Genomic DNA, 26,260 nt, shown 5'->3' on the forward strand with positions numbered 1-26,260 from the left:
TTACACTATGTAAAGCTGTGTCACTGTGATTGGTTTAATAAAGAGCTGAATGGTCATTAGCAAGGCAGGAAGAAGTTAGGCAGGACTTCTGGACAGAGAGAAAAGAAGAGCTGAATCTAGGCATGAGAGACACTAGAGAAGATGGAGAGGAAAAAGGAGATACAAGATGGAAGAGAGGTAAAAAGCCATGAGACAAAACAGATTAATATAGATGGGTTAGTTTAAATTATAAGAGCTAGTGGGGCAATTCTAAGTCTGAGCTTTCATAATTAATAAGTCTCCGTAGTCTCTGTGTCATTCTTTGTGAGCTGGTAGCCCAAAGAAAAATCCATCTACATAGTGGAAGTGTGTGGATGTGTTTTTGTTGTTTCATGAGACAGGTTTGTCACTAGCCTGAGGCATGCCTATTAGGCTAGGCTAGCTGGCCAGCAAACCCCAGAGATCCACCTTTCTCTGCCTCTCCAGAGCTAGGCTTACAAGTAGGAACTATTCCCTCTGGCCTTTACATGGGTTCTAGGTATTGAACTCAGGTGCTCATGCTTGCAAGGCATGCATGGTACTGACTGGGCAGTTTCCCCAGCCCAGTGCTGGCTTTTAACTTTTTCATTGTTCATCACTGAGGACAGAGTAAAGATCTGGAGGAAGAGATACATAGTGAAGTTGTGTAGTCACTGGTTTGGGGCTTTCATGCTCTCTCTGGGCGACCCTCTCCCACATTCCCAGAGACCTAACAAAGCTCCTTCTTGAATCCAGTCCTTTTTAGTTCATTCATTGATTTGACAGAGTCTCACTATGTAGCTCTAGTTGTCCTGGAACTTACCATGTAGACCAGGCTGGTCCATATTTACTGAGATTTGCCTGCTTCTGCCTCCTGGGTATTAAAATTACAGGCACGTGACACTACACTTGGCCTCAGCTCAGGTTTGCAAATACTAAGCTGATTTCTTACTACTTTGAGAAGATGTAGTCTATTGCTCTCAAATTGTCTGTCCCACCACACAAGCTCTGTTCTCCCTAGATGAGACTTGGATGTACCTTCTGTCATGAGCCACACCACTATTTCTTTGTATGGCAGCTGATTTCATATATAAGTATACATCATACCCTGGCACGTGACCACCTCTTTGGAGCCAACCCCCCTTTCCCTGGACACTCACCAGAGGTGCCTTGCCAGTGGGTTCATTCAGTCCTCCAGTAGCACCTGTGATTGATGTTCCGTCATCTAGACCTGGGATCACCATGCCATCTCCTGTACCTGGGGTCACAATATCATCTTCTAGCCAGCCTACAGCCCCTGAGAAAGAAAGGACAGTCTGCAAACGATGTGGGCAAAGTCAATTGGCCGTCTAGAGTCACGATTATGTTTCTTATACTGTGTAAAGTGTGGTCCTTTCTGACCTGTCACAGTACCAGGGTCCACACCACTGTCCTTGTGGTGCCTCTGACACACACCATGCCTGGTTGTCTCCATTGAGAAGCAAAGGAAAATGGGATGCATGGTGAAGCTGCTAGCTAGTGCTGGATAAGAACATGCCTACCCTTCCCTTTTCAAGTAAAGAGCCAGTGTCTTCCTGGCTAATGCATTCAGATGGGCAAAGTATTGCACAGACCAGAAAAACTCCATAGAATCATCTGAAAAGTTTTCTAGAAACACCTGGGTCCATGCTCTGTGCAAACCTACAATTTCCAAGAAAATAAATGTCTGTTCACTTTTTACAATTAAACTCTCAGGGTTAGGTGTGTAGCCCAGCAGGAGAACACATGTTCTCAATTCCCAGCACCAAAACATTAATCAGTCAAAAAAAATTTTGCATAGGACTAGCAAGATGGCTGAGAAGGTAAAAGAGCTTGCTGCCAAGCCTCATAATCTGAGATCAAACCTGGGACCCATTTGGTGGAAGGAGGGAACCAACTTTTGCAAGTTGTCCTCTGAAGGTCACATGTGTGCCATGACATGTGCCCCTCCCCCATAAATAAATCTGATGCAATAAAATTTAAAACAACAACAATAAAGCCAATTCTCCATTACTATTTAATTGAGATTGCTGCTTACTTGGATAATTAAGATCACTGATCCTCTGACTTCATAGACTGATCTCAACTTCTTTTTTTGAGACAGGGTCTCTCTACATATCGCTGGCTGCCCTGGAACTCACTCTGTAGACCAGGCTGACTTCGGAACTTACAGAGATCCACCTGCCTCTGCCTCCTGAGTGCAGGGGTTAAATTCATGCACCACCAAATTACATATGGAGTCAGCAGTACACTTAAAGATTTTGAAATGCCCACAGGACTTCAGGTCCCCAAGAAATGAGTGATGGGTTAGTAAGAGGAAGGTAGATCTGAACTGAAATTTGCAATCTTACTGTAACGTCTTCTGCAAAGATAATACCAGCCGATGCGGGCACCTTGTTCTTGAACTTCCTAGCCTCCAGAGTCACGAGGAGAACAAACACCTATTCTATAAATTACATGGTTGGGGTATTTTTGTTGTAGCAATGGGAAATAGATAGACTCAAATGGTGTGAGAGATGACAGTATCCTCCTCTAACTGCCTCTATACTAACTACCAGGGCATCTGCTCTTAATTCACGAGAGCCTTTTCACAAGTTACAAATCTGACTCACTGGCCATGGGCTTCCTCCCTAGATGGAGCAGCTCTGGAAATGCCATGACTAAATGCAGTTGCGAAAGAAGAGCATGCATCAGAGGAAAAGGAGGGAGGGATGCTTGGAAAGTGCCCAGAGTAATTAAAGAGCAGATGTTTGTCCATGTCTAGGATGTTGCTCTGATGAGCAAGGCTTCCTTCGATACTTTATCTCCCCTCTGTTAAGAGGGCCCAGCCAGAAACACGGCTGGTAACTATTTGATCATAACTCCACTGCTGCTGCCAGCAGGGTGGGAGGAATTCTCTTCTGTTCAGGAGCCTTCTCCTTGCAGCTGGCCTCATTCCAGTTGCTGATGGATAGCTTCAGATGAGCTACCTAGCATATGAATCCTTAAAAACAAAACAAAACAAACAAACAACAAAAAAAGCCAAATACCCAAAACCAAACAAACACACTGTGTCTTGAGGTAGATTGAGTCCCAGTTTTCTGAGAAACCACCATATCGATTTCCAAAGTGGCTGTCAATTTTGCACTCCCACCAGCAGTGAACCTGCGTGGGACTGACCTAGGCCCACAACATATATGTGACAGTTGTGTAGCTTGTTCTATGTGGGATTCCTAACAGTGGGAGCAGGGGCTGTTCTCAACGCTTTAACTGCCTTTTGGGAACCTATTCCTCATACTGGCTTGCTTTGGCCCACCTTAATAAAGGGGAGGTGCTTGGTCTTACTGCACCTTGATATGCCATGCTTTGTTGATACCCATGGAAGGCCTGCCCCTTTCTGAACAGAAGCAGAGGGGAGATGGGAGGAAGGAATGAGGAGAGGAGGGAGGGGAAACTGCAGTCAGGATGCAAAATAAATGAATAAATTTAATTAAAGAAAAACTCATAAATTTAATTTTAAAAAACCCTCAGGAAAAGCCTTAAAACCTTAAAAACTCAGTGTATACAAATGGTAGGCCTCCTCTCGTGGTCATTTGCTACAGTGGGCTGAGGGCAGGGATTATGCCTGTGGACTACATAGATGTTTCATGCCCTTTTTCCAGACAACTAATCCTTACCTAAAAGCTAAGCATCCCATGGGACATCTTCTTCAATGGCATAGCCACTGGTAAGATGCCCACACTCTCATAAGCAACCCCCATGCTCCTGTAGGCAACCCTAGTGAAACTCACTGGGTCTCTCTCTCTCTCTCTCTCTCTCTCTCTCTCACACACACACACACACACACACACACACACACACACACACACACACGATATGAAATCAGAAAATCAGTAGTTCGTTAGTTTGGAAGAGAATGGAGACTAGAAGGACTTGAGAGGGACCAGTAAGAGATGAATATGGCCAGAATACACTATCACATGTATGAAAATGTCATAATGAAACCCAGTATCATGTACACTTAATACAAGCTAATAGAATACTAATACAATAGTAATAGAAAACATTAAAACAACAACAACAAAAAACCCTTTATCCCCTGGATTGTATTCAGTTTTTAAAAATCATCAATTGTTAAAAAGTTTCCAGAATCTATTCAGCAAAATCATTTTACATATGATGTCTCTAACTTAAAACAAGCCTTGCTTTTAAAACAAAAGTACTGAATGAAGCTGGCTTCAATTCCTTCATAGAAAGCTCAGTTCGCTGAAAGAGTAACTCAATAAAAATTCCTCCTTGTTCTTTCTTCCCCTCGGCCCACAGAGCCAAGTACTGAAATCTCCCTGAATAGACAAAGCGTGTTTTATGAATGACCGTCAAGATTACGATGCCGTGTCTTTTGTCTCTCTGGCCCAGCATTCTTTTTGGCTCCATGGGAAAGTTATTTTTACAAGATACTCCATTATTTTGGCAAAAGGCTTTCCTTGATGGAGAGTGTCTCCTAGGCCAGCTGCCGAGTTTCCAGCCAGCAGTTGACATCTCCTTTTCTCTTTTCTTGTGACCTTCAAGCCATGCATTGATGTTTTTGCACTCACGTGTCCTCCTAGGATACACACACCAGCACACACACGTTCAGGATTGCACATCCATGCTCGCATACAAATGCTTATATAAGTGGAGAATGAGAACTCTACAGTCACAACCAGTGCTCACAGCCTGGCTTTCCAGGAAGTTCTGTATCCCTTCCCGGTCTCCTGAGTACACTTTCCTGACATACTCAGCTGCAGCTAGCATGGGAGTGAGAATCAACAGAACTTCTCCACGTGAGAGAAATCCATCCCTTGGCATTTTTATTGCTATTCTTTAAAACGCTGGGTCAGGGAGCTGGAGAGATGGTTTAAGATCCCTGGCTGCTCTTCCAGAGGACTCAAGTTCAATTCCTAGCACCTACATGGTAGCTCACAACTGTCTGTAACTTCGGTTCCAAGGGATTTGATGCCCTTTTCTGGCTTCTATGGGCACTGTATGTACTTAATTACAAACAGCCACACATATTAAATAAACAAGTCTTAAAAAATTATTTTTAAAAAGCTAAGCCAAAATTTGAACTCTTTAGAAGGGGATAACTGAACTAATGAATTTTACATTAAGGTTCTTAAAAAGTTTGGAAGCCAAGACCTGAACTGTGCACCAGAACATTGTGCCCAGTTTGCAGACTACTATGAGCTGCTACATGGGTTCTGGGAGCCAAACCCGGGTCCTCTGAAAGAGCAGCACGTGCTCTTAACCACTGAGCAATATCACCAGACCCTGTGAATGATTTTATCTTTGTGTATAATTCTAATACAACTGTCAACTTTCAAATTTATGGGCTGTCAAGATGAGTCAGTTGGTAAAGGTGCTTGCTGCCAAGCCTGGCAACTTGAGTTCCAACCTGGAACCCACATAGTGGAAGGAGAGAACCCACTCTTTCAAGTTGTCCTCTGGCTTCTAAATGCATGCCATGGTATATGTATCCCACCCCCAACAAACAAAAAATAAATGTAAAAAGATTTGCTGTGGGATGTCTTTCTGGATGCTGTAAATATGTGTTGCTCTGACTGGTTAATAAATAAATGCATTGGCCTATGGCAAGGCAGGTTAGAGGCAGGTGGGAAATCTCCAAGCAGATACATGGAGAGAAGAAGAGGACAGGGAGACACCAGCTGCTGCTGAAGGAGCAGCAAGATGCCAGCAGACCGGTAATGCCAAGGCCATGTGACAACTTACAGATTAATAAAAACGGGCTAAGTTATAAGAGAAGCCTGCCACAGGCCATACGGTTGATAATTAATATTAAGCCTCTGAGTGATTATTTTACAAGTGGCTGTGGGACAGCAGGGCAGGCGGGACCACGGGGGTGGGCGGGACTGGAGAAACAGCTCAGCAGTTAAGAGTGTTTGTTGCTCATGCAGAGGACCCAAGTTCAGTTCCCAGTACCCATACCGGGCAGCTCGCAACCAGCTGTAACTTCAAATTCCTGGGGATCCCATGTCCTTTTCTGGCCTGAGAACATCTGCGTACCCATGACATTCATTCATACACATACACATTAAAATAATAAAAAATAAATCCTAAAAATTAAATTATTCAATAAGGACGTATTTGTGTATAGCATTTCTTTCATATTTTTGTTTGTTTGGAGATGGGATCTCATTATGTAGCTCAGGCTGGCCTTAAACTCCTAAAATCCTCCTGCCTTAGCCTTTTAAGTGCTTGATTACGGGTTATCACAATACCTAGCTCTGATATTTGTTTTTAAAGTTGTAGAATTTGATAGCATGCTAAACTGGATATTGTAGTAGATACAATGTTGCAGTCATAAATCTTCAATAAAAATCTTTTTTTTTTCCCCCCCGAAACAGAGTCTCTCTGTATAGCTTTGTGCCTTTCCTGGATCTCGCTCTGTAGACCAGGCTGGCCTGGAACTCACAAAGATCCGCCTGCCTCTGCATCCCAAGTGCTGGGATTAAAGGCGTGCACCACCACCACCCGGCTACAATTTATATTAGATGTTACAGCCAGTTTTTCTACTAGTTGGCATTTGCATCTCTTTTGAAAAAGGCAAGCCCAAGCCCAGCCTGTAATCAGACACCTTATTTTCTCTCTCTGATACCATCCTCACAAAGCCTTCCTTGGGTTATGTAAATATTCATGTCTATTTCCCTAAATCTCTGTTTGCACACTTAATAGTTTTATTGTCTGTGTTTACTTGATGTGGTCCATAAAACAGGAATATGTAGGTATGCCTTACATGACAAGATTCAGTGCACAACAACCTCTGTTCGTGAGATTATAATGGAGCTCAAGGGTGGCACCACAGCTGCAATGTGTCCAGTGCCACACATTCCTCTGTGTCTGTGGGAGGCAGAGTAGAGGGAAGATGTTCTATACAAAAGCATGCATGTCTTGGAAAGGCAGTCCTTTGCTTTTCTGTTCAAGTCAGCAGTCACCATGAAGACAGGAGCCCATGGGGCTAGGAGTGTAGTTCATCTATAGAGTGCTTGCCCAGTATGTCTGAGTTCACACCCTAGTATCACATGAAATAAATCAACAACACTTGCATGCATGCATGCACCAAAATGAAAAATAGCCTTTCTTTCTGCTGGGTGGGTTGGCTGATGCCTGTAATTTCACAAGTGCTTAGGAGACTGAGGAGAGGAGTTCAGGATCACCCTGAGCAACAATGTGAAATCCTGTCTCAAAGCAAACAACAACGAGAGCTGTGTAAGGGCTCTTTCCCATGATGTCTCCTGGACTGACAGCTGTGTCAAGATAAAGCTGAACCTCTCCATCCCAGCCATGGCTGTCAGAGACTCATTGAAGTGGATGATGAATATAAACTTTGTACTTTCTATGACAAATAAGTGCATGGCCACAGAAGTAACTGCTGACGCTTTGGATGAAGAGTGGAAGGGTTATGTGGTCTGAATCTTTTGAAATGACTGCTAAGGGATGATCCTTCTGTACACTATGACTATGTATTACTCTCATTTGCTAATAAAATGCTGATTGGCCAACAGCCAGGCAGGAAGTTAGGTGGGATAATCAAACTGAGGACTGGGATGAAGAAGGACAGAGTTGGGGGAGATGCCAGTAAGCCACCCAAGAAACAAGATGCCAGAGGACTGGTAAAGCCATGGCCACATGGCAATACATAGATGAATAGAAATGGGTTAATTTAAATGTTAGAGCTAGTTAGTAATAAGCCTGAGCAATTGGCCAAGCATTTATAATTAATATAAACCTCTGTGTGGTAATTTGGGAAGCAGTTGCCAGGTATTTGGGAACAGGCAGATGGGACAGAAAAGTTCTGCCTCTGTTTACATATGACAAGCTAGGTTTTCCCACAAAGTAATGTGTCTTGAACGACATCAAAGTGCATTTACTATTGAATAAGGGGCATTCTTGTTACAGACCAAGAAGAACCAGAGAGAGGAAGTGTGAGTCTGTTAGAGGATGCATGGAAAATGCCAATATGAGTGTTGTCTATTTGGTTATTGTTTAAAAACTAACAAACAAAAAAAAAAAAAAAAGAAGAGAGAGAGAGAGAGAGAGAGAGAGAGAGAGAGAGAGAGAGAGAGAGAAGGATATTCCTGGACTGATTGATACTACTGTGTCTGGGTGGTTGGTACCCAAAAGCTTTTCAATCTCTCTAAAGAAGATGATATAGGCCAATATGCAATCTAAAAGCCCTTAACAATGAAGTCAAGAAGACCAGGTCCAAAGCATCCAAGATCCAGCATCTTGTACTCCACGTGTCCTGCAACAGAAATATTGGTGTATTGCTCTGAAGAAAGAATGGACCAGGAAAGACCTGGGCAGGCCATGGCAGAAGCCAGTGGCTGTCATCACCCTGTGATGTACAGAAACATACTCACTGGTCAGGAGCTGGAGCTGAGAGAGCTCAGCCGCCTCAGCTCTGCTGCTAACATCTCCCAGGAGTATCCACACAAAGACAGCTGCCCTAGGGAGCCATACTGAGTTACTTATGAGAGTTTTCTTTGATTTGATGCAGAAAGTTAATGCAGAAAGTTAAGTGAAGTTAGGTCAACAGCTACAATTCTGTTCCCAATTTCACGTGATAAGGGGTTCCCTACTCTTCTTTCTTTGTATTTTTGTAAAATAAACTATTTTTATTACGATTATTTAATTATGTTCGTTGGGGGGCACATATGTGTGCCACTACATGCATGTGGAAGTCAGTTCTCTCCTTCCACAGTGTGGATCTTGGAGATCGAACTCAGGTTGTTAGATCTGTTAGCAGCAGGCACCTTAACACACAACACACACACACACACACACACACACACACACACACACACACACACACACACACTGCTTGAGACAGGGTTTCTCTGTGTAGCCCTGGTTGTACTGGAACTTACTCTGTAGACCAGGCTAGTCTCAAACTCAAGAGATCCACCTGCCCCACTGCCCAGTACTGGGATTAACGGGGTACATCACCACCAGTGGCTGTGTCTTCTTCACCCCGAAGCCATTTCACTTGTCTACTCCACTCCTGCTGATCACCCTGTAACTTTAGAATCTGACCACTAGAGGGGCAGTTTCCAAAACATTGTGTGTTAAAATGGTAAAGATGATACTTTAGAAACAAAGAGTCAGGAGCCAGGTCACTCCCAGGATCTTCAAAGATAACCTGTGGTTGTTGGCCAACAGCATTGGGGTCTCTTTCACGTTCAAGGCTGCACCATACCTCAATGCCCAGACATGCCTTTGAATACTGGTGATTAAATGGCTTTGAAATGATTCTTGCAGTTATTGAAATAAGTAGATAGCTTAAAAAAATCCTGGCAAGGTCAGGTTTTGCACTTTAGGAGAAACGGTGGCCTCAGCAACAACAAGAAAACTATATGCTCTCAGTTACGTTCAGGGTAAAGAGATGATTTTGAAAAGATTTGTTAAAAAAAAATCTGAAAAAACTATTTGTAAAATAGACCTGATGGGGTAGGGCACACCTATAATCCCTGACCCTCAGGCAGCACAAACTACACAGGGAAGATCCTGTTTCTAAACAAACAAATACATAAAATGAAGTCTATTAAATACAAGCTTATTAAAATAATCCTTATTCAGGGCTGGAGAGATGGCTCAGTGGTCAAGAGCACTGGCTGCTCTTCCAGAGGATATAAGTTCAACACACCTGTCTATAACTCCAAGATCTGACACCCTCATACAGACATATATGCAGGCAAAACACCAATGCACATAAAATAAAAAGCAATAAATTATTTTAAAAAATAATAATCCTTATTCAAACAATTCAAAAGTTCTATTCATCTGGAGCAATTTGAATCTCAAAGTGGTGTCTTTGGAAACCGTTTATCAGTGGCCTTGGTGGCACCTGCCTGTGACCCCAGCATTCAAGAGGCAAAAGCAGGAGGATCCTGAATTTGAGTCTAGTCTGGGCTACACAGGAAGAGCCTGTCGTTAAAAAAACAAATCAAACCAAAACAACTTCCCCTGAAGAACCCCAAAACAATAAAAACAAGTTTATTTTCAACCGGAAATCATTATGTTTAGTGAAATAAATCAGTCTCAGAAAGACACAGCATGTTTGCTCTCATAGGCTAAACATAAACATAAAATTCTATGTGTGTGTTTATGTGTGTGTTTGTGTGTTTATATGTGTGTATGTTTACATGTCTGTGTTTATGTGTGTGTGTTTATATGTGTGTGTGTGTGTGTGTGTGTGTGTGTGTTTATGTATGTGCGTGTGTGTTTATGTGTGTATGTAGGTTACAAAACTAGAAAGAATCATAAGGGGAAGAGGAGACCTTAGGGGAGGTGGAAAATAAAGACAGCAGAGAAACCCATGTAAGAGGAAAGCAGAAGAGGAACTAACTGGGGACCAAAGGGGACCAGCTGGAAGGGGGGAGGGGTTCAGTGAAGACGAGAACAAAACAAATTGTCATCTATGTTTGCTGACGCCATGGTGACGCCCATCTCTTCCTATGCTAACCTGAAATTAGGAAAAACAAGTCTCCTGGGCTAGTGAAATGGCTCAGTGGATAAAGGAACTCGGTAGCCAAGACTATGACCTGAGTTTAATCCCTAGGACCACACAGTGAAGGCGAGAACTGGCTCCCAAAAGCTGTCCTATGACCTCCACATACACACGGCGGCATGGATGTGTCCCTCCCCCAGGAAATAAGTAAAGTAAGTCTAAACTGGGCAGTGGTGGAGTATGCCTTTAGTCCCCAGCACCCGGGAGGCAGACAGATCTCAGATCTCTGAGTTTGAGGCCAGCCTGGTTTACAGAATGAGTTCCAGGATAGCCAGAGTTACACAGCTGTCTGTGTGTGTGTGTGTGTGTGTTGGGGGGGGGGGGGATTGAATGAACGAATGAATAAGATAAGATAAGATGAGATGAGATGAGATAAAAAATTAAGTCCAGGGGGAGAGATGTCTCAGTCAGTAAAGTGTTTGCAGCATAGGACCCATGTGAAAAGCCAGTGTGGCTGTGTGCCTATGACCCCAGCACTGGTCTAGCCAATCAGTGAGCTTCAATGAGAGACCTTATCTCAAAAACTGAGGTAGTAGGGCTGAAGAGAAGGCTCAGTGGTTAAGAGAGCGCACTGCTCTTGCAGAGGACCAGGGTTTGATTCTCAGCATCCAGGTTAGGCAACTCACAACTGCCCAGAACTCCACCTCCAGGGGCTCTGACTGTGAGACCTTCACTCACAGGCAACATAAGTTTTAAAAATGGAGAATGACCCAGAAAGACAACTGACATGCATGTCTGGCCTCCACATGTGTGTACAGTACACACATCCACATGAACACTCACATACATCTCACACACAGAATCCATTTTGAAAAACAAACCCTCTCTTCTGTTCCTTTACCCCCATCATAAAGGCTTTGCATATTTCCCTATCATGTCTCAAAAGTGTGCCCCCAAGTCTCAAAATAAACATACCTCACACTGTAGATGGTATCAACCCTGCTGACCTCTCACTGGGGTCCCCAGGAGCTCCTGCCTCTTCCCTCAGCTACCCAGAAGTGGGTTTCTGCAGCCAAGAGGTTTCTGCTTTCCACGGCTTTCATGCTCTTCTTGGTGCCCTGTGGGCCAGCCCCGTTCCTGGCCTTCTGCTGAAGTCAGTCTTAGGAATATGGACGCAGCAGCAGATGTTTAGAGAGCTCCTCTGATATGAAAGCCATTCCCCAGAAGCCATGTTCCACACAACACCGGGTAGTTGCTGGGTGTAGCCAGCATCAGGTGTGGCCGACGATTTTTTAAGTGTCTCTTCACTCTTTCCACACATCTTGGCAAACTGTTTACCTGATCAAGAGACTGGCACTGGAAAACTTCTTCCTCTCTCCTTTGAGTGTCTGTACCTGTGGGGGGTGTGTGTGTGTGTGTGTGTGTGTGTGTGTGTGTGTGTGTGTGTGTGTCTGTGTATCAGAGATCAACCTCAGGGTCATTCTTCAGGATACTGTCAACCTTATTTTTTGAGACAGGGTCTCTCATTGGATGGAAACTTGCCAATTCCACTAAGCTGGCTAGCCAGGAAGCCCTAGAGATCTGCCTGTCTCTTTCTCCTGGACTCTGGGATTATAAACATACATCACCTTGCCTGGCCATTTTTAATTTTTACACAAATTCTGGGCCTTGAATTCAGTTCTCATCCTTGCACACCAAACACTGTACCAACTGAGCTACCTCTCCCAGTACCCTCTTTGCCTTTTTGAGACAAGGTCTCACTGTGCAGCACAGGCTGGTAGTCTTGAATTCATGATCTTCCTGCCACAGACGTCTGAGATTGGGATTAGAGGCATGTGTGCCAGCATACCTGGGCTAAACAACTCCATTATTCTAGACAACTCTTAGTATGCTTTGCCCTCTCACCCAAGAATTTACAGAAATGCTTTCACTTATTTCCCTCTGGGAGGGCATGGTGTCCCCTAACACACTGCCAGCCTCTGGAGCCACAGTAGGTTCTTGGCAGGTGTTTGCTGAGTGACCGATGTCCATTCAAGGAACTGGTTTCTTCTGAACTACTTCTTGGATTCTTCCCCTCCCAGTGTGCAGCGGCCTCCACTGCAGAATTGTTGAGCACCTTCCCTACTGTAGAGCAACAGGGACGAAGACAGAGGGTTAACTCTGCTGCCCTGCCTGTCACTCACTGTCACAGGTTTTGTCAAGCCTGCAGACCAAGCCTGGTTGATGAGATGGGACACAACTGTCAGGCCTGCACCATGCTGCTGGCTGATAGGCTGTGTACCTCACCTCTTCCATCTCACTTAGGAGAAGGATGTCAGAACTGAGGTGAATTGAGACGTGCTCCTCGCTCTTCTGAGGAAATCCTACACACTAACGTTAGGCGCCTGTTCCCTTGACCTCACAGTAGATGGAGGTTGTGCATGGTGCTCCAGAGGTCTCTTGTGCTTGTCTGGACTGGCTGGCCCCTGCGGCTCACCTTCTAAAAATTGGAAGCAGCTTTTGGACGTTTCTGTAGCTGGACAAAGGCAATAGGGACAGTGATGGGATGTGGCTCAGTGGTAGAGTGCATGGCTAGCGTACAGGGGCCCTGGGACCAAGCCCCAGAGCCAAAGAAAGGATAAGGAAAGACAGGGAGGGAGAAAGGAAGAGAAAAACCAAGAGAGCTACAGTCGGGGTGGAAGGCCAGGGATGGGGGAAGAGGAGGGGATGGTAATGATGCACCCCTGTAATCTCAGCACCTGAGGGACTGAAGCAGGAAGTCTGGGAGTATGAGGTATGTCTGGGCTACAGGGAGGTTGTAAATGAAGAGGAGGCTGGAAAAGGAAAGAAAATAGAAAAGACAACAGGCCAATGATTGCTAAGGACTCCCATTTTCATTTTGAGAGCAAGGAGTCAGTGAGTCACTGGGCGGGTGGAAGGGGCAGAGCCTAGCTCCAGGTCACCCAAGCAGACCCACTCCTCTCCCCTCAGAAAGGGGACAGGACTGTCCAGGAGATGAGATTCTGACGATGGCTCCTTCTGACCGAATTTATAGGAGAATGAAAAAACCTACTGCCCTGTGCTTTCCCATGGTCTCTACAAAACCCTTGCAACAAGCATCATCCCTGCTTCTCAGGAGGATGGTGAGGAAGAGAGTCAGAGAACCATCAACTCAGTGAGCCATCAGAGTGCAAATCCCACCCTTAACCATCATGTCTCTGTGTCATTCTTGCCTCACTCACCCTCGCAAGCCTCTATTCTGTGAGAGAGAGAGAGAGAGAGAGAGTGTGTGTGTGTGTGTGTGTGTGTGTGTGTGTGTGTGTGTGTCTATCCTCAGATGTGTAGACACATGTGCCAGCACATGTGGGCAGGTGTACGGGCAGGTGTGTACACACAAGTGGAGGCCAGAGGTGTGGAGGCCCAAATTACTCAGGGTCAGAGAATCTGAGCTTGCTTTACCCAGCAGGGCTGCAAATGGATGATTTGGTCACTGGTGTGGTTACCAGGTGTTTGGAAGGGTCTGCACTTGGCTGTGCAGTGTGCTTTTGACCTTGCAAGGGGGAGTTTTTTGCCCTGCCCCTTGGCATTGTTATAAAAAGCCCTTTTTGAATAAATGGAAGAGGCCATTGGGTATTGATCCAGGCTCTCCTGAAGCTGTCCTGTGTTTCTGTCTCTCTTCTCATCAACTAGATCTCTCTTTCTATCTAATATTTTCTTATCCCTCTCTCATAAGAACCCTTCAAAAGGTGGGAGCTGGCGTCCCACACAGAGGTCAACCTCAGGTGTACTTCTTAGAAACTACCCACCTTGTTTTCTGAAATGGTGTCTCACAGGACCCGGGGCTTGCTGGGTAGGCCCAGTTGGCTGGCCAGTGAGTTCCAGGGAATCCTCCTGTCTCTGCCTCTGCAGCACTAACATTACAAGCACTTGCCACCATGCCTGGCTTTTTATGTGGGTGCTGGGAACTGAACTTAGGTTCTCATTCCTGTAAGGCAAGCACTTTACCAACTCAGCTATCTCCCCAACCCTGAGCCTCTGTCCTTTAAAGAAAAAGCTGGGGTCCACAGCTGACCATGGATGACTTCCACGGGAGCTTGAGGCTGGGCTGCCAAGGCCCATTGCTGTCCACTCAAAACTTCACAACACCCAATGCCCAGGAGAAAGTCCCTCACTCCACAGGGAAGACAGGAGGCAGTGTCTCCACCACAGTCCAGGACTCGGCCACACTGGGCCATTTACTATTTCCTCTCTATGTAGTTCTAGAACCTTCTTTAAAGCAACCCAGCATTCTGCTGAGTTTGCTGGCCAGTCACTCACAGCCTGAGGACACAAAATGACAAGGTGAGTTATAGTTATGCTTTTCAGGGCTCCAGGAAGTGACTCACTGTGGTGCTCACCCCTAAACTGCTCCAGCAGTGAAATAGACAGCTGAGTCCAGCTTTCAACTTGATTACTCAACTCGGGGAGATCATTTTGCTCTTGACTAAGAGCAGACGGTTTTCCTGTAAAAGGGGAAATGAATTCTCAGTTTTGTGGGCAGGAATCATACCTCCCAAGAATTTTTCTGGAACGCAGCAGGAGCTGGATGCACGCACGGAAGGCCACCTTCCAGCGAAGATTACTGAGTGGTGACCTCATAGGATGTTTTAAGGGTGCTGCCCAGAGTAGCACATCACAGTGGGGTGGGAGCCCTTGACATCTGCCGGGAACTGAGCAGGACTCTGAGCTCTGATTACTCAGGGCCCTCAGCTGAGTGACTGCCATTTCGAAAGAGTGGAAGACAAGCCCCTTCAGACGGACCTGCGGTGCAGACATCCCAGCTGTGAGCACAGGGAAGCCTTTAAGAATGTGCAGAATGAGGCTGTGCTTGGCCTTGATCCTCAGCCTAGTTTGGAAGCTGCTGCATCTTGGAAGGTTTTTATTTTGCATTAAGATAATCTTGTGTTTGTTTATATAGCACTGAGGAACCAAACCCAAGGCCTTGTGTGTGTGTGAGGCAACCATCTATGACTGAACCTCATCTCAACCCTTGGTAGATTAAAATTTTTATAGCTGCTTTGGCTAGCAGAGTCTTCTGAACTTCCCTGGCCATCTTTCTCCCTTCGTCCTGGCATGTGGAAAGGTCACGTCCAGTCCCATCTCCAGGTTCACTGCTCAGACCTTTTTAGAACGCTGGCCTCCACATGCCCAGGAGATATATCTTGATGGCTATCTTCCAGCACCTCATAGTCTAACCCTAAAGAGCAAACACCTGTCGTTCTCACCAACTTGTTCCTCTCACCTCCCTACCTGCTTTTCACAGATACTGTGATGGCTTCGGTGTCAACCTGACTGGATGTGGAGCCAGCTAGGAGACACATCTGTGGCTGTGTCTCCGAAGGTGTTTACAGAGAGGTGTGACCCAGGAGGGAACATGCAGTCTGAATGAGGATGGCTGCACGCTGTGGCTTGGGGATCCAGACTGACCACGAAGGGCAAAGGGGGAAGCAAGCCGTCATCTCTCTCTCCTTTTGCTCCTTGACTATCAGTGTGGCCGGCTACCTCACACTCCTGTCCCCACATCTTCCCTTCCATGATGGATCCCACTCCCTCAACTATGAGCCAAAATAAATTCTTCCTCCCCTAAATTGCTTTCAATCAGGGATCTGGTCATAGTGATGAAAACCTAACCACCTCTTCTTCCTTCTTTTAAAATAGATTTCTTTTCATTTTGTGTACATGAGTGGTTACACACACACACACACACACACACACACACACACACTCCTGGCACCATTGAAGCCATTGAAGGTCAGAAGAGGACATCAGATCCCCCAAAACTGGAAGTATAGGTGGTTGTGAGCCTCTGTGGTTTCTGAGAAGTGAATCAGGTCCTCTATAAAAGCAGAAAGTGCACTTAACCGCTGAGCCATCTTTCCCACCCCACACTTTCCTCGTTGCCTTTCCTACCAAAAGGTTTGGATGACCCCCCCTTCTGTGCTTTTCATCCTGACAGATGGTGACTATTGTCTGACCAGATGCTTTTCCACAGGGCCTCCCATGCCAGGCAAGTGTTCTACCACTGAGCTACACCCCAGCTCCAGTGTTCTTTTAAGGATTCTAAGAGGCAAGATTGAGCCACAGACACTTAAAATATAATGATGAAACCCGGGCTCATAGGGGCTCACAGAGACTGATAATCAGGAGCCTACATGAGACTGACCTAGACCCTCTGCATGTGTTACAGTTGCATAGCTCGGTCTTCTTGTGGGACTCCTAACAGTGGGAGCAGGGGCTGTCTCTGACTCTTTTGTCAGCTTTTGGAACCTTTAGCATCATATTGGGTTGCCTCATCCAGCCCTCAACTTGATACACCATGTTTGGTTGCTATCCATGGGAGGCCTGCCCTCCTCTGAATAGAAACAGAGGATGAGTGGATGGGGAGGGGCAAAGAGGAGATGGAGAGGGACTGGGAGGAAAGAAAGGAGGGAAAACAGTGGTTGGGTTGTAAAATAAACAAAATATACATTTAAATAAATAAATAAATAAATATAGAGATGAGAAGGGACAAAGCGAAAGAACCCATGAATTATGACTTCAACATGTAAAGCAAATCTGCAGAAACCATGGTGTCCCTGTAGACCCGGCGGGAGCATCTCAGCAAGCACAGGACTTCAAGGCCAGAATATGCAGCACAGAGAGAGCCCTATCTCAGAAAAATAATAAAATATAAATAGGCTTGGGGCGGAGCTCAGCAGCAGAGCACTTGCGTAGCTGTAGTGGCCCTGTGTTTAATTTCCATTGGGGAACGATTTTTACAAATGCCTGCAGACTTTGCATAAGAGCAAGCATGTAGACCAACAGAATAGAATGGGGAGTCCAGACAAACCCTTATACTCACGGGCATCTGGTTTTGGGTAAAAGCACCAAGATACTTCATGGGGAAGAATTATCTTTCCATCCCAGAAGGTGCTGGGACAACAGAATAGTCACACAGTAAAGAATGGAGCTGTGTCACTGTTCAGGGCTCACACGAAAGTTCAGTGCAAGGGCATCAGCACCCAACTGCCAGAATTAAACCTACAACGGAAGAGTCAACCTTTCCAGCTCAGGTTAGGCGGTGGCTTCCAACTCTGATAGCAACAGCAAGAGCAGAAAAAGAGACGAGACAAGCCAGACGGCACATTCTTAAAGATTTGTACTTTAATGAACACTATCAAAAAATAAGAACAAGCTGGGAGGTGGTGGCGCACGCCTGTAATCCCAGTACTAGGGAGGCAGAGGCAGGTGGATCTCTGTGAGTTCGAGGCCAGCCTGCTATACAGAGCTAGTCCAGGACAGGCTCCAAAGCTACAGAGAAATCCTGTCTTGAAAAACCAAAAAACCAAAAAACAAAAAACAAAAACAAAAACAAAAAAAGCCAATTCACAGAATGGAAGAATATCTTTATCTATCCAATAACAGTCCAGTATCTTTAAAAAAAAATTTTTTTTTGAGATGGGGCTCTGACTATGTTGCTCTGGCTGGTTTGAAACTCACTATATAGACCAAACCAGGCTGGTTTTGAACTCACAGAGATCTCCCTCCCTGCCTCTGCCTTTTCAGTGCTGGAATAAAAAGCATGCACCACACCTGTCCAGTATCTAAAATTGTTAAAGTGTGCTTTATGATTAAAATTAACACATCCCATTTAAAAAAAAAAAAAAAAGTGAATGCAGCCAAGTGGTGGTGGCGTACACCTTTAATCCCAGCACTCGGGAGGTAGATGCAGGTAGATCAAGGCCAGCCAGGTCTACAGAGCGAGTTCCAGGACAACAAGAAATAGCTTACACGGAGAAACCCTGTCTCGGAAAACAAATGCAAACAAAAAATGGAATGCATACATCACTTCTTTTATTACAGTGAAATTCACAGGGACACTTTGAAAGTTTTTTCTCTTAGCATTCACCAATTTTTAATGTGTGTGTATGCGTGACAGGTGTGACGTATGCACCCATGTGTGCACAAGTAGGTCAGAGGAGGCTGTCAGCTGTCCTGTCCCATCACTTTTGCCTCGTTCCCTTGAGTCAGTGTCTCTCACTGCACCTGGAGCAAGGCTGGTGACTAGCCCCAGCGAGACTTTTCATGCCATTCTGTGGATTTGAACTCAGGTCCTCATCTTTTCACTGCAACACCCTCAGTACTTGAGATGTTTCTCCAGCCCCTATCTTACCCACACAAATAAGACCTCAATAAACCCAAAATAAAAAGCCAGGCAGTGGTGGCACATACCTTAATCCCAGCACTTTGGAGGGAGAAGCAGGCTAAATGTCCAAGTTCAAGGCCAGCCTGGTCTATAGAGTGAGTTCCAGGACAGCTAGCGCTACCCAAATCTGAATGAGTAAACATTGGGAAGAACCTGTTTTCTGGCTTCCGTGAAATCAATTTAGAAATCAACAGCAAAAGCAAACAAAAAATACTTGAAATTTTCATATTTTGCAAGTAGAAATAATCTACAGAACTCCTAAAGAACAACAAAATGTATTACTTATTGATAATGAAAGTGCTAAAGGTCAAAATGTGCAGCAAGAAGTTAATAATGGGGGGGGGGAAACTAGAGAAATAAATTCATCTATCAAGAAACTAATAATTAATTATTTATTTATTTGCTGTTTTTTTTAACAGCTTAGTCTCCACTTCCAGTCTGTTTTCAGCCTGAGAACACTGTTCATTGAAGTGTGCGAATAATTCATCTATTTGTAATCACTTGACATAATTCTCTTAAAAATGACTAGAACTCTGACCCCCATCTTTCTCATGTGTACATGTTAGATAATCAATAAACTAATTTCTCACTTGAAAAAAAAGGAAAATTAGTAAACACCTGAATACGCCTCAATTTAAAGTGGCCAAGGGCTTGAACAATCCCCCAAGATGTCCAGCATGAAAAGGTGTTCAAGTTTATTGTCATTAGGGAAGGAAAGACAATTCAGAATTATTATGAGATCCCCTCCTCATTAGGGTCTTCCCTCATCAGTTAGCATAATGTCACCATGGACTGGGCAATTCTGGGCAATTCTGTAACTTTCTTGCCAGGTGACTCTTAGGTGTCAAGTTGAAAATAGAAACTACCCAGCATAGTACCTTGACATCAGATACAGAATTAAAATCATGTACGTAACAAACAAAAGTGATTAAAACAACTTGTGAGTGTAACAGTAACAGATGGTGTTGCTGCTGTCTAAGTCCTTGGAGGGATCACATGGCTTACTTTTCTGGGTATCTTTAGGGACACTAACTCCAAGCACTAATGGCCATTTAGCTAAGTGCCCAGGGATGTGTGCCCAGGATGTTAGTATGTTCCAGTACTTGAGTTAGAGATCATTGTAGCTGCTTGTTGTGTCTGAACCTGGAGGAGCCTCTTAACTCATCTATAAGATGTAAATAGCTCCTCACTTGTAGTTGTGCTGTGAGGACAGAGGGAAACAGTGATTGTGAGTGGCTGACACACTCTAGCTCAGCAAATGGGAAAAGTTACAAAGTGGCTATGACTATTAGACCCTCCCATTTGGAATGTAGTGTGTGGCTTTGCAGCTTCACAGCTAATCTTCCTATGGAGCAATAGTCTCAGAAAAGACTGTTTTCCATGAGTTGAAAATTATAAGTAAGATGCCAGGAACCAAATGTTACTAAGAACGAGACACAGGAGTACGAGGAGATGGCTCAGCCAGTGAAGAACTTGCCTTGCAAGCATGGTATCTTCTAGTGCTGTGAAGAGATACCATGACCAGGGCAACTCAGAGAAGAAAGGGTTTATTTAGGGCTTACAGTTCAGGGGGTGAGCCCATGACCATCATGGTGGAGAGCATGGCATCAGACAGGCAGCAATGGAACAATACCTGGGAGCTTATATCTTATCAAGTAAGAGAGAGAGAGAGAGAGAGAGAGAGAGAGAGAGAGAGAGAGAGAGAGAGAGAGAGAAACCTCAAAGCCTACCCCCACCCTGTGACACACCTCCTCCAACAACACCATGCCTCCTAATCCTTCTCAAACAGTGCCACCAACTGTGGGCCAAGCATTCAAATATATGAGCCTCTCATTCAAACCACCACATATGGAAACCTCATTTAGATCCCCAGAACCATGCCAAAAAAGGGGGGGGGTGATGGTGTGTGATTTTTATCCTAGTTCTGAGGAGGAAGACACAAGCTGTTCTCTGGGGCTTGCTGGCCACCTAGCCTGGTATACTAGATAAGGTCCAGACCAGAGAGAGCCTGTCTCTAAGAAACTATACACAGTGAGGCTGGAGAGACAGCTCAGTGGTTGAGAACTCACACTATACCTCCAAAGGAACCGAGTTTGATTCCCAGCACCCACTTTAGGCAGCTCACAATTCTCAGTAACTCCATCTTTTGAGGCGTCTGACTCATCTGGCTTCTGTGAGCACCTGCACTCATATGCACATACTCCCACACAGACACATATACATATAGCTTAAAAAAATAAAAATAAATCTTAAAAAAAAAAGCAACAACAACAACAAAAAAGGATGACAAGGTAGAGATTTTCCTCTGGCCTCCACATGCACGACACACACACACAAATGAGACATGTTTTTCTGCACTTTATGTAGATATTTTCTACCTGTGGCATGCCCTTCTCAAGTGAAAAGGGTTCTGGAGATGTTTGATCTTCTGTAAAACAAAATCATTGGATGGAATGTGTTGCCAGATTAAGGGAATAAAGTTCTCCGATTCTCAGGGACCCACCCTAAGTGAGGTCAGAATCCCCAAGGCTGCCAAATAGGACACCCCTGTAGGAGCTCACAGCAGGAAAACACCATGCTCCAATGCCTGAACACACAGCAAGAACTCAATAAGTATTTGTCAAATGAGCAAATTCCTTGGGCAGGACAGCTTTCACAGCAACAAACAGTGTCCCTTGTCTCTCTCTCCCTTTCTAGAGATCCCCGCAAACTAAGTGCTTTCTCCCTCGGGTGGGGCACTCTCCGCTGGCTCACAGCTTTGTTTGTGTGCTGTGTTTTATTCCCCCGATGGAAACACCGTGATGGACTCTGGGAAATACCCAGCTCTAGTCAGTACTGTTTACACATTTTGCACACCCCCTTCCCTGGCTCTGATTGCACTCCACACCATTGGCATTCCCCTGCACCCTGCCAGCTTTACAGAGGTTCTCAAAGGCCCCGCATGGTGCAAGTTGACCTGCCCATACCTCTCCAGGCATTTCTGCAATTTTGGCCCCTATGAACCAAAGTCATGAGCTCATCTTCATCTGGAAAGGCAACTGTCCTTTCCATATATTTTTGTTTTTGAAACTGCATCCTTTTTGCTTTGCCTCAGCAATGTCTGTCCTCTGTTTCCTCAAGTAAGTGATCAGCTGGCCAAGGTCGAAAGCCTCTCTCTGAACTTAGCCTGACTCATCTTCAAATACAAACTATTCTCTGAGACAAAGACACTGGACCAGACACAAACACGGACATATCCATCTACCTGAGTGTGTGTGTGTGTGTGTGTGTGTATGTGTGTGTGTGTGTGTGTGTGTGTGTGTGTGTGTGTGTGTGTATGTGTGTAGTAGTAGTAGTAGTAGTAGTAGTAGTAGTAGTAGTAGTAGTCAAGTGATACTCTCAGGTATTATTCCCAAGGCACCCTATTTTTTGGGACAAAGAGTCTCAGTGGCCTGGAAATTGTGGACCGGGCTAGACTAGCTGGCCAGAGAGCCTCAGAGATTTGCCTGTCTCTACATTCCTAGCACTGGGATTACAAATCCTTGCTACCACCCAGCTTTTTTCATGGGTTCTGAGACCAAACTCAGGCTCTCATGTTGGCACAGCAAGCATTTTACCCACGCAGCTCTCTCTCTAACCCTACTCTACTTTTCCATTGATATTCAAGAGTTTCCCATCACCTGGCTGGCCATGAATGGGCTGGGATGATGGACAGCCAGGCGCTGGCTGTGGTTAGACATGTGGGAGGAAACAGCCACCTCCATTTCCTGCCCTGGATGAACTTGGCAGAATGCCAATGGTTTCCTAACCTGGCTCTATCCTCTATTAGATCAGGCTTGAAAGGGCTCATCACTTTCCTTTCCCAGAACATTACAGGGAATAGAACACTCAACAAAGTGTTCGTGCAAATGTGAGAATCTGAGTTCCAACCTCCAGACTCACATAAAAAGCAGGGTGCAGTGGTGTGCACCTGTTATCTCAACACTGGGGAGGCAGAGGCAACTGGATCCCTAAAGGCAACTGCTCAGTAAGTCTAGCAATTGGTGAACTCCAGCTTCAGTGAGACACTGTCTCAAAAAATATGATGCAGAGTAATTGACCTACACACACACACACACACACACACACACACACACACACACACACACACACTCTTCAAGAAATCTATTGAGAAAGTACTCAAAATTGCTGTTGTGTACCCTGAGAGAATCCTATGAGCAACCTCATCAGCATTAAAAGTATCACAACTTCTCCACAATCATGGACCCTCCTCTAAAAAAACCACATGGGCTTCTTCTCTGAGAGGTTTCGGGACAGCAGGGTTTCCTTGAGAGATGGGATGATGGGAAGGAATGGGAATCCTCTGCAGAGTTCCAGGAAAGACTGGTATTTGAGCTTGCTCCCTCCTTGGCCTCCCCCGAAATACTTCCACAAGTTGTAACCTGGAATGGCTGCTCTCAGAAGCCAGAAATATGACAAAAATTCAGATAAGCCAGTGCAATCCAGAACACAGGTTCATTCTTGGTTGGCAAGGATGGCAGAGCACACTTGGCTTTCTTTCACCCAGCAACCTGCCACACCCTCTTGAGAAGTACTTAGCCGCTATGTGCAGGATAAACGAAGGTAATCCATTTCAAGGCACCAGTTTGGTGTGGGTAGTGTTTAACGGCAGAAGTCTTAAGTCTAGAGGAGTTTGTATTCATGTTTAAGGGACTGAAAGAGAAGTCTACCAAGTTCAACCATTTTTTTTTTTTAAATAGTAGTGAAGAGCTTGAATTTGTTTTTGAATCCTGGTTTGGGCAGCTTCTGAGATAGTAGGGTATAATTTACAGGAGTTGTTGAGGATTAAATAAGGTAGGCTGCTGACATTCCTAGAATGTGTTGGGGGATGGGAATGCAAGAAAGTGGTGCCCTGCCCACTAGACAGGGCCATCCTCAGTCATGCGAAGATTTGGGTCTCTCCAGGTGCCAGCACTTAGTCAGTGGTGAGCTGAGTTGAGTACTGTTGGTTACAGGTACACTCAGCCTTCTGCTGCCAGACACAGGGCTTCAGATGTGTTTTCCTCTTCTGAACTCAGTTTGGGATCATAAGTCCAAGCTTCCCTCACAGAACATCTAACAGAACCAGCTTTATTCAAGGCCTCTACAACAAAAACCCTCAGCAACCCGTGAGGATTCCAGGGCCCCCAAAACTGGCAAGAACTTCAGGGAAATCACAGGATGATTTCTTTGCCACATGATTAATCCTGTTTGGACTGGTCCCGGAACAGCCCACATGGGTTCGCGGCAAGCAGCAGCTTTCAGAATCTTACAAAAATTAATTGTCTAAGGGACAGGCTTTGGATGAAAGTTCAGAGTGAGGGTGGGGCCTGGTGATGGAGGAAGATGCCAGATGTGAGGACAGCAGGCCTCTTTAGAATCTACTAACACCTTAGAGATGGCAAGGAGGGTGGGATTATAATACTAAATCAGTATGGCACATGGCCTTAATAGAAGAATTAGCACACCACAATCACCTCCAGTCTGGTTACCCAATAATAGCAACTCAGTGGAGTAACTCATCCATATTCATTATTCTCAGACAAAAAACCCCAAGTGCCTCCGTCTTGCAGCAGAACAGCCTGCATACAGCTGGCCACATGGCCATGCCTTGACTACCCCTTTCTTTACCAGACCTCTTTCTTTAGCTGTACAGCTTCTAGGACAGCACAAAGATGACTTTGAGCACCTTGCGAGCTGGCTTAAGAGAGTTGCAGCCTACACTTGCTGGAAAGGATGTTAGCCAGCCTCTGACTTTCCTCGGATGTGGTTCAGGTGAGTGAAAAGTTGTATCATTTACACACATTGTCTCGCCAAACGGAAGTAGGAACTGAAATACAGAACTGTATATATCCTAGTGCCAGGAGAAGTTTCAAAGATAGGATTGCCAGAAATAGCCCAGAGCCCCATAAAGAATAGCTCCGTCTCTTTGAAGCAGACAGGCCCGCCCAGTGCATACTGTATAATTTCCCTAAGACTAGGTAGGTGTCGTCTGTGGAGAATTACAGAAGCCGAGGCTCACCCAGACCACTTCCAGCTTGCTGAGGAGGCCTTCGGTCAGTATTTAGTGAGCAACTGCTACTATCAGGTGATGTTTTGGCCCGGGGAACAAGGTTGGAGCTGAGATTCCACCAGGGAAACAGACACAACTAGAAACACAAGGCAAGAAATAAAGTAGGGTGGGCACGATCCTGAAGCCCAGGCTCCTTTCAAACTTGCTATTGTAGCCCCCAGGATGACCTTGAAAACTCTCATTCTCCTGCCTCCATTTCCCCAATGCTGAGATCACACAGGTGAACACCACTATGCTGGTGTTTGTACCTTGCTGGGGATGGAACCCAGAGAATCACGCATGCAAGGCAAGGACTCTGCCAGCTGAGCACATTTAGGCTCCACTGGTCTTTTACTAATGCTAATTCAGCCATTGAGTCCTTGGCCAAGTTCAATACATGGCCTCAAAACACACTTAACACCTCACTGCTCACAGCAATCCTCCAGGTTAGGAGGTACAGCTTTAGCATGCTGGACACCCTGGGTTCCATCCACTCCCAGGGCTGGACAAAAACGAAGAAGGAAGGAGGCAGAGACAAGGTTGCTAAGAAGACAGCGGCCTTCGGTTCCCCCACTCTTCGCCAAGCTGTTCCGCCCCCCACCCGGGAGAAGTCCCCAAAGATGGGACTTCTATTCCTCTCGCCTGTTCCTCTCATCCAGAGACATTAACCATTCCTCTAATACACTGCTCTTTGGGCCAGTCCAGTCACCCTCCCACCCCATGTCACTATCCCCCCTCCCCCCCAGGTTGGGAGAGGGACATTCTGCATCCCTACCACCTGTGGATCCCGACTATTCCCGCCACACCCACTGGCTGTTCCAGGAAACTTGGCCCCTTCTAAGCTGCCCCAGCTCTCTCCCTGGCACTCTCAGATCCCAGGCCCAGGCATCCCCGCCTCCCTCCATCCCCACCAGCAAGTGCTGGTAGTCACTCATGCCGGGCGCTTACCTCCCTGAGCAAAGTGCCAGAACCACGCACTCCCGAAAATCCAAAACAACACTGGCGCAGTCCACATCTTGATCTCTTTGGAGCCTCAGCCGCTAGTGGTTTTTGCGGTTGTGAAAAGATGAAAAAGGCTTCACAACTATAGGCCCAGCGGGGAAGAAGTCAGCAGGAGGCTGGAAAGCGGTGAGCAAAGTCTCAGCGACAGAGAGTGTCCCGGCTTCCTTGGCTCACCGCAGTAGGCACAGCAAACTTGGCAGCTAGCAACTTCTCCGTGGTGGCTCAGTCAGCATTTATGTCTCCGGATTCGGGGCGGGAGCGAGTGGGCGTCAGGTGGTCCCAGCTTAGAGATCTAGGACCGCCCCCCGCACTCTGTTGGCCAGCATCACAAGATGACCTCAGGCCAGGTTTAAAGTTACAGGGCCTCAGCCACTGCGGCCCAGCCCAAGCCCCCCCCCCCAAAAAAAAAAAAAAGCTTTTGAGTGCTCCACAACAGAAGAAAGAGGGGCCACATGCAGTAAACAGTTCTGCTTTATAATTTTTA

The 26,260-nt window shown here is 45.6% G+C and overlaps 1 protein-coding gene across 2 annotated transcripts in view; it reads right to left on the reverse strand.

Annotated features, from left to right (window-relative positions):
* Pdpn (podoplanin) overlaps window positions 1-26,033 on the reverse strand; it is a 40,363-nt gene extending 14,330 nt beyond the window's left edge. For both annotated transcript variants that reach the window (XM_036178674.1, XM_036178675.1), the window contains exons 1-2: window positions 25,723-26,033; window positions 1,158-1,294 (exon numbers count right to left, since the gene is read on the reverse strand). In XM_036178674.1, the coding sequence (XP_036034567.1) occupies window positions 1,158-1,294; window positions 25,723-25,789 (204 nt within the window). In that variant the 5' untranslated portion in view covers window positions 25,790-26,033. The remainder of the gene's footprint in view (window positions 1-1,157; window positions 1,295-25,722) is intronic.
* Between the last annotated feature and the right edge of the window lie 227 nt (window positions 26,034-26,260).

Source organism: Onychomys torridus, chromosome 2, assembly GCF_903995425.1.
Source record: "Onychomys torridus chromosome 2, mOncTor1.1, whole genome shotgun sequence".
NCBI lineage: Eukaryota > Metazoa > Chordata > Mammalia > Rodentia > Cricetidae > Onychomys > Onychomys torridus.